This window comes from Culex pipiens, chromosome 2, assembly GCF_016801865.2.
Source record: "Culex pipiens pallens isolate TS chromosome 2, TS_CPP_V2, whole genome shotgun sequence".
Lineage (NCBI taxonomy): Eukaryota > Metazoa > Arthropoda > Insecta > Diptera > Culicidae > Culex > Culex pipiens.
Window position 1 is genome coordinate 86,707,267 of NC_068938.1, and position 16,829 is coordinate 86,724,095.

A 16,829-nucleotide genomic window follows, 5' to 3' on the forward strand; every position below is an offset into this window, starting at 1 on the left:
TTAAATAATTAAATAATTAAATAATTAAATAATTAAATAATTAAATAATTAAATAATTAAATAATAAAATAATTAAATAATTAAATAATTAAATAATTAAATAATTAAATAATTAAATAATTAAATAATTAAATAATTAAATAATAAAATAGTTTAATAATTTAATAATTTAATAATTTAATAATTTAATAATTTAATAATTTAATAATTAAATAATTAAATAATTAAATAATTAAATAATTAAATAGTTAAATAATTAAATAATTAAATAATTAAATAACTAAATAACTAAATAATTAAATTATTAAACTATTAAACTATTAAATTATTAAATTATTAAATTATTAAATTATTAAATTATTCAATTATTAAATTATTTAATTATTAAATTATTAAATTATTAAATTATTAAATTATTAAATTATTAAATTATTAAATTATTAAATTATTAAATTATTAAATTATTAAATTATTAAATTATTAAATTATTAAATTATTAAATTATTAAATTATTAAATTATTAAATTATTAAATTATTAAATTATTAAATTATTAAATTATTAAATTATTAAATTATTAAATTATTAAATTATTAAATTATTAAATTATTAAATTATTAAATTATTAAATTATTAAATTATTAAATTATTCAATTATTAAATTATTAAATTATTAAATTATTAAATTATTAAATTATTAAATTATTAAATTATTAAATTATTAGATTATTAAATTATTAAATTATTAAATTATTGAGTTATTAAATTTTTAAACTATTAAATTATTTTTTTGCCGTTTACTTAGTTCGGATCATTTTCGGAGTCATATTTTAATTCAGAGAAATTTAGAGAAGAAAATAATGTTTCGTGTTTCGATTTTCCAGAGTAAAGTTTTGGCGAGAATTATCAATACTAAATCCCTAGATTTTATTATTTGGTGATTTATTTTATGGTTTTAATTTTTTTTAATTTTCTAATTTTTTTCTGAATTTGTTTTTAAAGCAACGATATTTAAAGTGTTGCAAAAAATGCTAATATTGTTTCAGAAATGGCAAAAAAGGTTCCATTTGGTACAGGAGGGATATGAATCCACAACTGATCAACAGTAGGTACTGATCCAAATGCCTTCTGTATTATTCTTTTATCGTTTATAGTTTCATTCATTATGTTACTCTCTTCTATGTTTGTAGCGATTTTTTTTATATGGCGCGGATTTCGCGCGGATTGGGTTTTGGGGTCGGCGCGGATCTGGCGCGGATTTTTTCTCGACTTTTCCATAACAACCCTGCACAAAGAAAATTTCAAATTTGATGGCCACGTTGTTTATGCACGATCCCAAAAAAGATTTTATTCCAAAAAATGGGCGGTGACACACACACACACACACACACACACACACACACACACACACACACACACACACCAAAATTTGAAAAAAATCTGACAAATTAAAGATTTTTTTGTAAAGGCTTTTCGAAAAAAAATCTATCTTAAATCATATTCATACAGCAATTCTCCACGAAAACAGTATGATTCGAAAGAAAAGTTCTCCGATCGGGCTAAAAATTTCTCTAATTTTTACATACAGTCATCCCACATATTCGGAACACCCACAAATTCGGAACACTTTTGTGGTAATTTGTCAATAGGATGCAAAATGCAACTTTTCTGTCGTCCTTGCTATTTTTAGGACCTTTATTTAGACATTCTCTTGCTATTTCACTAGTAAAAATAGTACTTTTTGAACAAAAAACCTAATTTCAAGACTATTTTATCCAGAGCAGCAAAACACTGCCTCCAAATTGCTTGTTCCATAATTGTGGGATGCTATTGTACCTCCCACAATGGTGGAACACCTGAATTTAATTGATATTTTCACAAAAAAGTTATCAGACCATGTTTAAAACATTATTAAGCTTGAGTTTTATTGGTTTCAAAGTGTGAAGTCATTTTTTTTGTAAAAATTATGTACTCCTGGAGAGAAAAAAAAGTTTGTTTACATCGTAAGAAAAAAGTGTTCCGAATTTGTGGATTTCAAGGGTCAATGTTTTTCTTTGAAAACATTATAAAAAACGTAAAAATGTACAGCAAGTCTATACATCAATCGAAAGATCACCAGAAAAGCTTTCACATGAAGGAAAATGCAAATCATTACGTTACGATAATTATTATCGATTTTGTATGATTTGTTGAACATTGGCAGATCTGTAAACTGTTACGAATATGAGGGATGACTGTACGTAACGTAAAATTGTCCGAGGAATCCGAAAAAAATATTTTCAGAAATCTGGAGCAACATTTGAAAGGGGCGGTACGACATTGCTCTTACGGCCTTTCATTACACGCGTTTAAGGGGTTACATACATGTAAATCGGCAAAAATGTCAGAGGTTGATTGAGCACACATTTGAACTTTGTTTTTAATCTGTTTTCAGGAAATTAAAATATACATTTTCATCTACTAACAAAACAAATTTGAAGCCATTTGGTTATACCGTTGCCGAGTTATAGCTATTTGAAGTTAGCAGTTTCAAAACACGGGTGCCACGATCTCTCAAAACTGCTCTGACCAAATCGGCTCAAAATTTTGGTGAAGACTCGTCAAACTATTCCCGTGTGCATGACGAAGGTCGGTTTTCAAAAAGTTTATTAAAAAAAAGATAAAAATACTTTTATGTTTTTCATATAAAAAATCGTCAGTATTTGATTTTTGTATTTTTTAAAAAAGCAAAATTTAAAAATCGGGCTTCGTCATGCACACAGGATATGTCTTGGGAGTCTTCACCTCAAATTTCAGCCAATTTGGTTCATCCCATCTCGAGATATCGTGGCACCGGTAAATCAACTCGGTGCTTTGAGAAAAACGCTCACAAAGTTTGACAGTCCGCTTTGCGCATGGCAAAATTTTGATCATAAATCGTCTCTTACTCAGTTTAATCATGTAATATCTTCATAAAACTTTCAGGAGTGATTGAAAATCATCTTTTTAGTGGATTGAATAAATTTTCTGTAACATGAAATTTGGTGATTTTCTACATGTATGTAACCCCTTAAATGGGACGAAAGGCCGTAAGAGCAATGTCGTACCGCCCCTTTCAAATATTGCTCCAAAAATAGGCTCTTTGAACCTTCAAAACCGCATTTCCGCAAGTTTTCATGCAACCTTTTCAGATATTAGACTAGATTTTTGAAACTTTAAATTATTTTTTTCTAAAAGGATATCTAATCTTCTTTCATTTTCGTCGAAGACATCTAAAATCGATTTAAAATGGCGCGGGGCTATGATTTTTTGAAAAATGTAGTATTTGCGAAAATCGATGAAAATAGCATTTTTTGCGAAATAGGGGAAATATGCCCATTTTAAGCCTAATAAGCGGTCGTGTTTGAATGATGCTGGATAATTTGGAGTGTTCCTTGAAATTTACTAAAACCAAGTACACCAACGAGTAGAGCAACTTTTTGTAAACATTTCTGATTATTTTCACTTTTATTGAAAGTTATGCTATTCTTTTTACAAGCATTTTAAAAAAATAGTTCAAAAATGCATTCTAATCAGTCGAGTGCATTGGGCCACGCCCATTTTTCTATTTTCAGCTTACTTCTTTTTTTCTTCCAGCGCTCTTTCGGGTCTGCTTAGTGCTGCCAAAATTGATGAAATTTTAAGCGAACACTCACGAAAAGTAGCATTCATAGCGAAAGTTTCCTGGCAGCAATTGCTCATTCTAACTGGCGCTGCACCAGCCTGTTGGTGGTGTTGGTGGCCACCCTTTGTTCTTTATTTGCCTTCGCTTCTCGCTCGGTTTTCTTCAGCCTTCGATTGGAATGGGCTGTCAAAATTCATACGTCAAAAGACTTGGCGCGTTTGTTTTTTTGATGGCGCTTGCTAATTATTTACATGTTTCGGGATTATTTTTCAAGAGAGTGACTAACTAATGGTCAAAAGAACATGTTGCCGGTAGTTGGAAGCAATTTTATATCTTAAGCGCTTTGAAATCGTTAGCGCAAGTGAAAAGATATTGATGGCGACTTTCGTTAAGCAGTTAAACTCTCTTCTTGCGTGTGGATGTGTGTGCCACCAAAATGATGAGAAATGGTCTCGCAAATTAGAAATGATGATCAAAAGTGCATTAAATTTGATCTTTTTGGTGTAATTTGCGTGCTTACTCGAGGCGGTGCTGTTGCTTGTAAGTTTATATAGCCTAAATAGTATTTTTTCCCCCTATGTAATATAAAAAATCGCGACAAAAATAGCTAATAGCGAAAGGGCAAAAAGCCCGATCGGAGACCTTTTTTTCAAATTGTTCTGTTTTTGTGGGGAATTGCTGCATAATAAGTAAAAATTTATAGATACTTAATTTTTTCGGGTGAAGGCTTTTTTTATTTTTTTTCTTCTACACAGAAAAAAAATTATGGTTATATTCATCAGGAAATGGTGACAGATTTTGTGGCAGAAAAATGATTAATTTTACCCCAGAAAATGATGAATTTTCATCAGTTTTTGATGAATGTTCATCAGGTTCACATTTTTACACATTTTTTATGTAATATTACTCAAAAAAAGAGGTAATATTCAACCTACCAAATTTTCAACATTCCAAAACTCAACTTTTTTTTCTGTGTAATTTAGCTTTGAAAATCACAATTGTAACTCAGAGATGTAATTAATTTGTGTTTTTTTAAAACTAATGATTGCAAAACAACTGAACTTCCCCTGACCGCATAAATGTCCCATATGCATTTTCATCGTTTTTGAGTTATTGATGCAGTTTGGTTCAAAATCATGTGATCTTTTAGAAAAGCCTACAACATCCAGTACTTTCTAGAGATCAGTAGATCAGATCAGATTCTCAGCTTGCTGTTTTTGCATATGGGACATTTATGCGAACATGGGCAGTGAACTAGTGTAAAATGCATTTTGAAACACTTTTTGCGTTCAAATGTTGAGACTATGGATTGTTATTTAATTTTTTTTATCTTTTTTTTACTCAAAAGGAGAGTTAGCGTCCGGTAAATGCCCCCTTTACAGTTGTTGAATGAGAAAATATCAGCTCAAAAAGGCTGCAAAAACATGTTCCATTGTAACTTTCATTGAGCGCAGAAGTCCCAACATTCACCGCCACGGTACCGGTAACGCAGTATAACACAATGCTGTAACAACAATAAAAATCGCAACACACTATTAACATCCGAATATAATTTAATGGAATTATTTCCCTTCGAGCCCCATCAACCATAAACTCAAAGAGCGAGAGCGAGAGACCCCTGCGATATGATGGAGAGCACTCGCGCTGAGATGCCGTGCTGTTCCCAAGATCCCAAGCGCCTCGCCGAGTCGCCAGTCAGAGTCCAACCATCTCGCAGTACCGATCGTACGTTGAAAGTGGCCACACGCGTGTGCCCCCGGCGCCGAAACTAAGAAGAAAAAAAAAACGCAGTCGCGAATCTCTCCTTCTCGGGGAGACCTTGGCCAACTCACGTCCGGACTTGGAAGTCACGCGACCTTCAACACCTTCTTCAATTCACGCGCGCGCGCGCACACCGTTAGCTGATCTACCCCAGTCGGAAGCAACTCCGCGCCGCCGTGACGTCCTTCGTTGTGCCATCCGTCGCCATATAGACTCTGCCATAGGATATTGAATTCACGGTTGACATCAATCGAAGAATACAGTGGATTATCTTACCACAAACTCGAGGAGATACTTGGCTTGAAAGTGCACTCTGCTGTTTGTTATTCGTTGACGCTGTTGTTCAGAACTGTGTTGAGTGATTTTTGTGTTGTGTTATTTTGTTATTATTTTGTTTTAAAACTCAGTGATTAAGTGAAGACTAACACCATGTACATGTACGATCCACCAAAGAAGAATAACTTCACGTCTGTGGAAGGTAGGCTCGATCGGACACTGGCAGTGTCGTTCTACTTTAACTAAAGAGACAGACTTGAGAGGACTGCAATTATAATTGTGGCCCGAGGGCGCACGTTTCATCTGTGCACACATGTTCGCTCGAATGTTGGATGAATCACCCGATATCATAACTATGGCGATTTGCGAGACAAATGTAATCCGAGACCTTGGAAGTGAAAACTGGAATAACTAAAAGTGACAAAACATGCTATAAGCATGATAATAGTTATTCTAGTTTCAAATGTTTTTTTAAATTACCGAGAATTTTAAAAACAAAAAAAAATTCCAAGGTAAAAAACATAAAAATAATCAGAAAGTGTACTAGTTATCTCTCATATAAGGAACAGCTTAAAGATCGCTCAATGTTTAAATAATCATAGAAAATCGATAGTTGAACATAATGACTCGCTTTTGTCTTCATTTGAAATCTTTTCTTGTAATCTTTCGAATAATGTACGATCGACTGGTAATTTTAAAGTAAGGAACAACTCGTCTCTTTGTATTCACAGTATTTTTTCAAGTTTTTCAAGATAAACATTGGCTCTTGAAATTCACAAATTCGGAACACTTTTTACTTACAGATGTAAACAAACTTTAGGAGTGCATATTTGTTTTACAAAATAACATTGTTTTTCTTATCATTTTACGATTTTTCTATAACAAACATTTTACACCGTTAACTATTGAGCAATTCCAGCTCAAATCAAGATATTTCTGGTACCTATGTACCCGACCCTCTCCGATTTCAATGAAACTTTGTAGACATGTTATCCTAGGCATATATAAGCCATTTTTGTATATATGGAGCCAATTGTACTCGAAAATAACATTTGAGAAGGGCGTAAGTTATTTATATATTTTTGTATTTTGCCATTTGAATATTGCTGTATCTCGATGCCGTATCAAAGAGTGGTCAAAGGCAAACTTGTAGGAAATTAGACGGGCTTTCTAAAAGAAATACACTGAAATAAAATACACACCAATTCTATGAGATTTTTTGATTTTTAAGCTTAAAAGATAAATTTGAAGGTGATTTCACTTTTTTCCGTTCAAAATGTTTGAGGAAATAGCCTAAGATGTTACAAAAGGACTGACGAAAAATGCAGGATGGTATGTCGCTCCTAAAAAATAATCATTTACTAAAACTGTTTTTTAGATAAGTGGTCTAAAAGTCAAAATTTTCAAAAACCGATAGTGAGAATCGATTCCCCAGACAATTTTACATAAAAGTTTCCATATTGACCATTGTCCTATGTGCAATCCTTGCGAAGCTACAGCGGTTTTAAAAATAAAAATGTTGAAAAAACAGGTTTTTTGGTGGTTTTTGGCAATTTCTGTATGACAGACTTGATTTTTCAGTCTCGTAAATATTTTTACCGGAAAGACTCAACGGCCTAACAACAACCAAGGCCGGGACCGACATTTTACTTCCTCATCCGATGGAAGGTTGCAGCAAATGGGAATCGAACCCAGAATCATCCGCTTACAAAGCGGACAGCGTAACCATTCGGCCACGCACTGCCAAATCTGTCATATAGAAATTGCTAAAACCCACCAAAAACCTATTTTTTCAACATTTTTATTTTTAAAACCTCTCTATCTTCCCAAGGATTGGACATAGGATAATGGTCAATATGGAACCTTTTATGAAAATTGGTTGAGGAATCGATTCCCACTATCGATTTTTGAAAATTTTGATGTTTAGACCACTTTAAAAAAAACTGTTTTAGGAAGAGAACTAACGTTTTAAAAGGCCTAAAAATTCCTTATAACGCTCTATAGAAAAATTAGTATTGATTTAAAAAATATTGTTTTCGAAAAGATCGAAACATAAAAAAATGGTTCTCTTTTTGACATTGAGAATCGCTTCAATTAGTTCCTGAGATATTGGAGAATAAAGTGCTATTTACACAGCAAAACTCGTCTGGGCGGGTTCCCTGGTCAAAATCGAACAAAATCTGGACAAGTACCGATAAAAGTCTGCAATAATCTGGCAGACGTATATATAATGATACAGTCGACTCTCTGGCTGTCGATCTTCTCGATATCAATAATTCTCCATCTATCGATGAATTCTTCAGTCCCTTCAATCTGCATACTTCAATTATCTTCATTCCTCGATATTTTCCCTTGCTTGATGGATCTCTTCCTCGACGGTCCCTTGGATTCTGTTTGCTTTAAAAATCTCTTCCGGTTGTCAATATTTTCACTTTCTCATGGCTTGCATATACATTTTTCTTGGCGAAACGAAGCTTTGAAGGGTGTTTGACATTAGTTTGTTTTTGTTTGATGGACGTTGCCATAATTCTCTCCCATAGCTGGGTATCAAGAAAAAAATATTTTCAATCGAGTCTTCATTTTGCATCGTTCTGTAAACTGATGATTCTCTTCCTCGACGGTCCCTTGGATATTGACAACCAGAGAGTCGACTGTAATATGTAGAAGAGGAGGGAAGACATAAAATGATTCAAACGTTTATAGAATTCAAGGTAGATTTTTGAATTTATTAAAATAGTTAAATTACAAAATTTCGCAGTTTTACTCAAACTTGTTCATTTAAAGAGATTTTTGAATTTATTAAAATCTATCTTGAATTCTATAAACGTTTGAATCATTTTATGTCTTCCCTCCTCTTCTACATATTATCATTAGATTTACGTCTGCCAGATTATTGCAGACTTTTATCGGTACTTGTCCAGATTTTGTTACTTTTTGATTAAATCAAAAAGTTGTTCGTTATTCCCAGATTTTTTGGCAACCCTGCATCTGGGAATAGTGACATATTTTGTCTTGGATTTTGCGTAAAAAAAGTAATTACATCAAGAACTGGTTAAATTTTAATCAGTTTCTGTTGAACTTCAGTATTATATCTACAGTATTTCTAGATTACTTTTTCAAAACAACCAATGCGCCATGGATTTCCTATGTACATACGACCTTTTGAAAAAAGCACGTCAGTGGATGCAAAAATCATGTGTAATTACTTAAAACCATTATATAAGTTTAATGATATTTCAAGTCAAGCTTTAAAAGTTAGGTCTGGGCACAAATATGAGTATGATTGAATTTTATATTTTATTGAGTAGATATTATGCATCGGTGGTCCAACCAAATGTTCAACATCCAAAATTCTACATTTTTACCTTTCTTACTAAAGAATGATAACGTCATGATTCGAAATCCGGACACTTAGTAGCATATCATTTTCGTTATAGCTGACAAAAAATCATGTAATAAGTTGGAAATGAAGAAATGTCATCAGGATGCATGCAAAATATGTCTTTTCTAACAATTTTTCATCATAATTTGAAAATTAAAATGACTTGTTGTGCTTCGAATCCCCGCCACTGATAAAAGCTGATTCGAAATCCGGACACTCGATTTTACTTATGAATCGCATAAATTTAGGTCTCAAATAAGCTGTTAACATCAAAACAATCGATATTTTATATTAAAATTTGGTTGAATTTAAGGAAATCAAAACCATAAATTTCTGCTTTGCCGTCCCGATGCTTCGGACGCCTATGAAATATTTCACGTGAAATGTTTCGCATTTTTGGTAATCTTATAATTTTGTTTTATCTATTTGTTTTGACATGAACTACAGCGTTCAAACAAACTTTAAATGAAAGTTGATGTTAGAATTCATCAAATAACTCATTTTTAACATTTATAATGCGAACTTATATCCAAATAATCGATAAAACAAGAGGGCTTTTGTTAATTTGATTTGGTTAACCGCGGTGAATTTTCTTGAAATAATTCGAACTGTCAAAAATCCACCAAAGCATCTACCGGTGGATACTTTTCTACCACAGATTTTTGTGCGATCAATGTGGTAGATGCTTTGGTGGATTTTTGACAGTTCGAATTATTTCAAGAAAATCCACCGTGGTTAACAAAAATCAAATTAACAAAAGCCCTAAGATGAAGTGTCCGGGTTTCGAATCGTCCGGAAATTCGAATCATGATGTTATAGGATTTGCTTTTGGATCTAACCAAAGATCAATCTTCTTGATCCGAATGTTTCTCGATAAAAAATCATTTAAACAAATTTAAAAAAATCATGGACGATTTTTGACGCCCGATCGATTGAAAATGGCAGAACTGTCTACCATCAATGATTTGATTACTTTAAAAAAGCTATTTTTTGTTGCTTTATATTTGAAGAGCTCAGCGATTCGAAGCCTTTTTGCCTTCCACATTGAAGAAATGATATAAAATCACTCAATAAACAGACTTGTTTTAGCCTCTAAGATATATTATTTAGGTATACATATCGTCTCAGAATCAAATTGAGAGATTTTGTTAACTTGCCAACTCACTTTTCTCGGAACTGGCTCGGCCGATTTTGTCCGGATCTGTGTTTTTAGATCCGTTTCTTTAAGTCTTTTTTGAACATCATTAAATTTGGCGCAGTACTTTCCAAGGTATGTTAAAAAAAAACTGTTTTGAATGATACAAAAAAGGGTCATTATTATTCACATAATTACCTGTCGGAATTTTTCGTAAAGTGCACACACACAAACACTGCAGTGCTTTCAAATGGTTCATTATTTTTTTTCGTAGGTAAGGCTTTTATGGAAAGGCAGCTATCACCTTCTGGTGAATTAAGCAAATTTTTTGATTACCTCTAACATACGAAAAAGTCTTAAGTCTAAAAATACGAATTTTGAGAATTCAACCTTTTCTAATAAAAATGCTGGTTTAAAATTTTTGATTTTTTAACAGTGTAAGTCATAACTCGAATAAAACTGCATTCGAATTTGCGAATCCGAATTCGCTAATTGGAACGACTGACAGACTTTAAAAAGCACGAAACCACGTGCTCGCAAATCGACCAACAAAGGCGAACATTAGTTTAATATTTCATGTTTGTCGTTTGAGTGCTTTTTAATTCAAGAACGTTGGAATTAGCGGACCTCCGACGGAAAATTGCTTTAATGCTGATTGAGGTGTATAAAAACGTGACATTTTAGAATTGGAAATTGATACTTTCACTTTATAGTGGAATTTTTAAATCTTTTAAAGTTTGTACAAGTTTGTTTTAAAAGCCTTTAACTATGTAGAATGAAAACAGGATATCCATTTTGTCAAGAAATTGAGTTTTAAAATAATCCTACTGGTATAACAGCCCAAAGAATGTTTCATGTAGTATTAAAGGACGTCACTTTTAACAAATTTTAAGACATCAATTTTTCTCATGCAGGCCTAAAATTTTACTACTACTCATGATTAATATAAATAACAATTTAAAGGTTAACAAAGAATCGTCTCAAATAGAAGCTTTAAAGGTTAACAAAGAATCGTCTCAAATAGAAGCTACCCCTAATTACCATTCGATTATTAACACGTTCTGCTATCAGTTTCCCAATTTGGACGCGGAGCCCAGTCGCAATGATTGAGTCTAATTAAAATGTAAATATTTTCCAAACACTTTGTTCTAACGTTTTGCCTTCTTTTTCTTTCTCAGAATTCCAGGAGGCGTTCAACCTGTTCGACAACCGCGGCGACGGCAAGATCCAGCAGCAGCAGATCGGCGAGTGCCTGCGCGCCCTCGGCCAGAACCCGACCGAGTCGGACGTGAAGAAGTTCACGATGCAGCTGAAGCCGGACGAGCGCGTCTCGTTCGAGGTGTTTCTGCCGATCTACCAGGCCATCTCGAAGCAGCGCACGGCCGACACGGCGGACGACTTTATCGAGGGGTTGCGCCACTTTGACAAGGACGCCAGCGGGTTCATCTCGTCGGCCGAGCTGCGGCACCTGCTGACCACGCTCGGCGAGAAGCTGGCCGACGATGAGGTTTGAGACTTTTAGTTTGAAGAGTTTGGTTTGTTTATTGAGTTTGTTTTTTTTTGCAGGTTGAGCAGCTGCTCCAGAACCAGGAGGATTCGCAGGGCAACGTCAACTACGAGGAGTTTGTCCGAATGGTCATGAGCGGTTAGATCCGGGGGGGTGACGAAGATTCCACCATGTTTTTACTACACGATACTGTCTTTAAACATTTCCACTTGAGACACAAAACAAAACTTGAGAAACAGAACAAAATCGAATTCGAGAACATGTGCCCAACTTTTATGTGGAATCTTTCCCAGAAACAAAGATACAAAGCTCGTATTTAATTGTGGAAAACTATCGTTTAGCTTCTTCTTTATCCAGGAAAAACAACCATAAAGTGTAGACAATATACAAGTGTTACTTAACGATTTCTTTTGCACTTTACCATTAGCATCAGCAAACAACCGTAGAACTGGAAGCTTCTTACAGAAAACAAGCAAAAATATACAAATTCCTTACCTTTAGTATTACTCGCATTTGCAGCATTCTAATGCATTCTTTTCCTTTCGAACGATTCGTAGTGCACTATCGGACGCATTTCTTCAAACATTATTCGTTAAAACGTGACAAACAATAAAGTCAAACCACTTCTTTTATCTATATAAAATTATTATTATATTTTAAATGAGTAATAAAAGCCTAATTTATACACTAACCGGTTTAGAATGCGTTTACAATCGGCCTCTAGAAACAAATCCTTGCACCGAATCTAAAACAACAAACAAGGAGTGGGGGAAACACACTCTCCCGACCAGTAACAACACGTAACGATGAATTTTGATTGTTTTGATTCTTTCAAGAAGCACTAATAAAAAAACGCAAGGAACTGTGTTTCCTCCCTACTGCTCGTCAAAGTCCCACTCGACGCCACCGCTCGTGTCCATCGACATGCTGGAGAATTCGCTCGACAGGTTGAGGTCGTAGTCTTTGATGGTGTTAAAGTCGGCCGTTTCGATGCCACAGGCCGCAAACTGCTCCCGGATGCTGGTGTGTTTGCACTGCTTGAACACGGCGTGGGCCAGCAGGTCGGCGGCGTTCGGACGCAGGTTCGGGTTGCTGGTGGGAAGCGGAAACATGGGATAAATAATGGGCGTTCTGTTTGACGCTAAGTGAAAATGATCTTCAGAGTTTTGGTGGGAAGGGAACAGCCCTCAAAAAATATTGTTCAAAATTTAAAAAAAATACTAAATTGAAAAAAAAGAACAGCAATCGGAAGCACAAAGTTTTGATAATCCCAATTTAGATTATCCAAAGGTCTTAAACTAAAAAGTGATGAACGTGATTCGACTTTCCGGAGTGATATTTTTTCGAGGACTATAACTCATTTTTAAAATCTTTCTAACATTGTTTTAATCCATCAATATCATGCTAAATTGTCAATGATTTCACTAAGATTTTTTTTGATAATATAGTAAGTTCAAAAACATAAATACAACAAAAAAAATGCCGGATACAGTTTTCTTTTTCGACAATACTAAAATTTTCATAAATTGCTGCCCATGTTCGCATAAATGTCCCATATGCAAAAACAGCAAGCTGAGAAAAACGCTTTTAAAGTTTGTCCCATACATAAGGCTACGTGTTAAGTTTTCGCGAAAAAACTGGATTTCCTCCTGATTTCTAGAACAAACTACTGGATGTTATAGGCTCTTTTGAAAGAGCACACGATTTTGAACCAAACTGCATCAAAAACTCGAAATCGATGAAAATGCATATGGGACATTCATACGATCTGGGGCAGAATATGGATATCAAACGAAGCGAAATTTTATAAGCTTTTCCAGTTTTATTCGAGTAATTTTTTTTGTAAAATACTCAAACTTTCACAAATTATCGTATTTTTTCGAAAATATTCAAATTTTCTTTTTTTTTTATAAAACTAAACGAAATTTTATATGAGCTATTCCAGCCCAAAACAGGATTTTTTTAGGACCTTTTACTCGACCCTCTCCGATTTCAATGAAACTTTGTAGACATGTTATCCCACGCTTATATAAGCCATTTTTGTGTATACGGAGCCAGTTTCACTCGATAATGACATTTGAGAAGGGCGTGAGGGTTTTAAATATTTTTGTAATTCGGAATTTAAATATTTCTGTATCTCGAAGCCGTTGCATCGTATCAAAAAGTGGTCAAAGACAAACTTGTAGGAAATTTGACGGCCTTTCCGAAAAAATACACTGAATGAAAAAAACATGCCACTTTTATGAGATTTCCTGATTTTTAAGTTTAAAAGTCAAATTTGAGTGGGAGTCTACGATTTTTTATTCGTTCAAAACTTTTGTGGCGATAGCCTAAGATGTTACAAAAAGACTCAAGAAAAATGCAGGATGGAGCAACTCACCTAAAAAAATACAAAAATCATGTACTGAAACTGTTTTTTTTTTTGAAAAGTGGTCTAAACGTCAAAATTTTCAAAAACCGAATACGGGAATCGATTTTCCAGACAATTTTACATAAAAGTCTCCATATTGACCACTATCACGGGTATGAATCTTTAAGCAATTTCGACGTGTATCGCTGATCTGTGTTCTGCGTGCACGTCCGCAAACATCGACCACACTCATACTAATACAAAGCGCCACCAAGAGGCAAAAGGTAATTACGAATAGACAAATCCATTGAAAGCTCAACGCTGCTTTTTGATGGTGAGTGATTTGACAGCTCCCATACTAAATGCTGCCTGTGGTGAGATATAGATGTCGCCCCCTGGTTATGACAATTTCTATATGACAGATTTGTTTTTTTCAGTCTCGTAAATATTTTTAACGGAAAGCTCGTCCAATTTCCCATAAGATTGTCTTTGACCACATTTCAGTTGGAAATATGGGCTCACAGGTATAAACTACTTGCATTACGCATAACTGAAAACAGAATATTTTTTTCAGTGTAGTTCACTGCCGTTCTACGCATAATTGTCCCATGTCAGTTTTTGACGATTTTGACTTTATGCCATTTTTAAGTTTAGTCTGAGGTGTACTTTAAGAAAAACACATAAAATCTGATACTTTGTTCGGAAACTCATCAAAAACAACACCAAGTCTGTTTGTCCCATCGTTGAACTTCTACGCATAATTGTCCCACCAAGTATTTTCTTACACGGAATCCTTAGTTTTACTAAGCATTATGCCTTGTTTACCTGTTGTATAGCAAGAGGATCACAAATAAGGGTGATAAACTGCTAACTGGGGTGATTAGGGATACATAGGGCGAATAGGAACCCACGGGACAATTATGCGTAGAAACACAGAAATCGGTCGAAAAATTTCAATCGCGTTTTTCTCAGTTGCACTTTTTTGAACATGGGACAATTATGCGTAGAACGGCAGTTCAGTGGATGGTAGTAACCTGGATAGTAAATTAGCTTAAATCATCAACAAAAAACAAAAAATAAAAAAAAAAATAAATAACAAGCCATAGTCTTCACATTTAAATGAAAAAAGTGTTTTAAAATGCATTTTACACTAGTTCAATTGTTTTGCAATCTCTTGTTTTCAAAAAATCTAAGATCTGACAAAACTAAAAATTGTATTGAAAAAAAAGATTTTGCATCGAAAATTTAAAAAAAAAATTAAGATTTTTTAATAAACCCAAACTTGCTAAAAATAATTTTAAACGCAGAAGAATCTATTTTAATTTGATTTCAGCTGGTTGCACTTGAATTTTCATTGAAATTTTGAAGTTTATTGTAAAAATTTTTTTTTGCCCCCTGATTTTTCGGGCCAATTTTGAAGGGGGGGGTGACAAAAACTTTAAAAAATATTTGTACCAGCCTTACAAAAACTTTAAAAAAATGTTAGCGAATAACCATAAGGGTCCAGTTTTTTTTTCAATACTTACGCAACCAAACACAGCTCGGCAAACTTGTGCAGCGCATCGGAAAACTGCCGCGAGGCGTAAATCTGGCGCGTCTGCGACGAACCACTGTCCCCGACGCCGCCCGATTCCATTGCCTGGGCGAACACTTCCTCGCTGGGAATCGTCGTGCAGTCGAGCAGCTGCGGCTGATAGCCACGCATCTTTTCCGTCAGCATTAGCGTCGTCTGGAAGTTGCTAAACGGTTCCACACCGTTCGCCAGCTCGCACGTCATGATGCCCAGACTGTAGATGTCCGACTTTTCCGTGTACCCGAGCAGATTCTGGGCCAGCACTTCCGGCGCGAGCCAGTTTAGACTCTTTGTCGAGTGGGGAGGCAATTCGTGCATGGTTTTGACGCGTTTGCCTTCCCCGAGGAAGCTGGTGCACACCCGGAAGCCCCCGATGACGGCACGGGACTCGTTCAGGAAGATGTGACTGGCCCGGATTGACCGGTGGATGTATCCCTTCCGGTGCAAGTACTCCAGCCCGTTGACGACGTCCCGCAGAATGCACGCGAGCACAATCTCCGGCAGGCCCGTTTCGAAGTAATTGCTCATGGTGTCCCGGCACGAACCGAAGCACATCAGCGGTAGGATAAAGTACAGGTCCAGATTGTGTACGAAGGCCGTGTGATAGCTCAGGATGTTCGGGTGGTCAAATTCGCGCAAATGTTTCGACTCTTCCATGATGAAGTTGAAGTCATTCTTGATGTCCTCCATCAGGAACTTCTTGACTGCGACGTGCCGCCTCGAGGGCCGATGTTGGGCCAGGTATACGATCCCGTTGAAACATTTGGCCAACTCCACCTTGAGCTCGTAACTTCGGAAGTCGTGATCGAACGTTGTTTGCTGCATTTCAAGAGGATTTTTTTTTTACCGCACTCCAGAAGTCCAATGAATTGACACAGATTTTAAAACTATTCGCCGTTTTTCAGCAAGTTGAAAAAATACAGATTTTCAGATCTTGATCAGAACCATGGAAAAGTATCTGGTGCAAATTTATTTACTTTTTTTCCGTTCAGGTTTGGGAGAATCACATCAACAAAACGCTGTCAAAAACAATGCCCGCCGTTGAAAGGGTGACCAGTTGGAGTGTAAATAGTACACACTCAAACAGATTTGATAATGTCTGCTAAAAATTACACTTTGGTAAGTATATCAAAACTCCTCATCCCTCATTTCTACACACAAAAAAATATTACCGTAATGACAAAAGTAACTTATTTTTGATTT

The 16,829-nt window shown here is 34.9% G+C and overlaps 2 protein-coding genes across 3 annotated transcripts in view; one reads left to right on the plus strand and one right to left on the minus strand.

The window, feature by feature from the left end:
* The window catches only part of LOC120417350 (myosin-2 essential light chain), a 28,471-nt gene extending 16,077 nt beyond the window's left edge, over positions 1–12,394 (plus strand). The window contains exons 1-3 of one of the 2 annotated variants that reach the window (XM_039579352.2): positions 5,354–5,881; positions 11,375–11,703; positions 11,763–12,394. In XM_039579352.2, the coding sequence (XP_039435286.1) occupies positions 5,833–5,881; positions 11,375–11,703; positions 11,763–11,846 (462 nt within the window). In that variant the 5' untranslated portion in view covers positions 5,354–5,832 and the 3' untranslated portion in view covers positions 11,847–12,394. Of the gene's footprint in view, positions 1–5,353; positions 5,882–11,374; positions 11,704–11,762 lie in introns of those variants that run through there. The other variant, XM_039579353.2, reaches the window with a different exon arrangement.
* LOC120417347 (STE20-related kinase adapter protein alpha) lies at positions 11,918–16,589 on the minus strand. The gene is made up of 2 exons (XM_039579349.2): positions 15,580–16,589; positions 11,918–12,795 (listed from the first exon to the last, which is right to left on the minus strand). The coding sequence occupies exons 1-2, from the start codon at positions 16,449–16,451 to the stop codon at positions 12,579–12,581; spliced, it is 1,089 nt and encodes a 362-aa protein (XP_039435283.1). The 5' UTR covers positions 16,452–16,589; the 3' UTR covers positions 11,918–12,578.
* Positions 16,590–16,829: the final 240 nt, after the last annotated feature.

What these genes read in the sequence shown, in the direction of transcription:
- LOC120417347 (XM_039579349.2), bottom strand. Translation starts at nt 16,451, where the DNA reads ATGCAGCAAACAACGTTCGATCACGACTTCCGAAGTTACGAGCTCAAG. An exon ending in GCCGAGCTGTGTTTGGTTGC is followed by an intron (nt 12,796 to 15,579) that starts GTAAGTATTGAA and finishes GCTTCCCACCAG; the next exon opens with CAACCCGAACCTGCGTCCGA.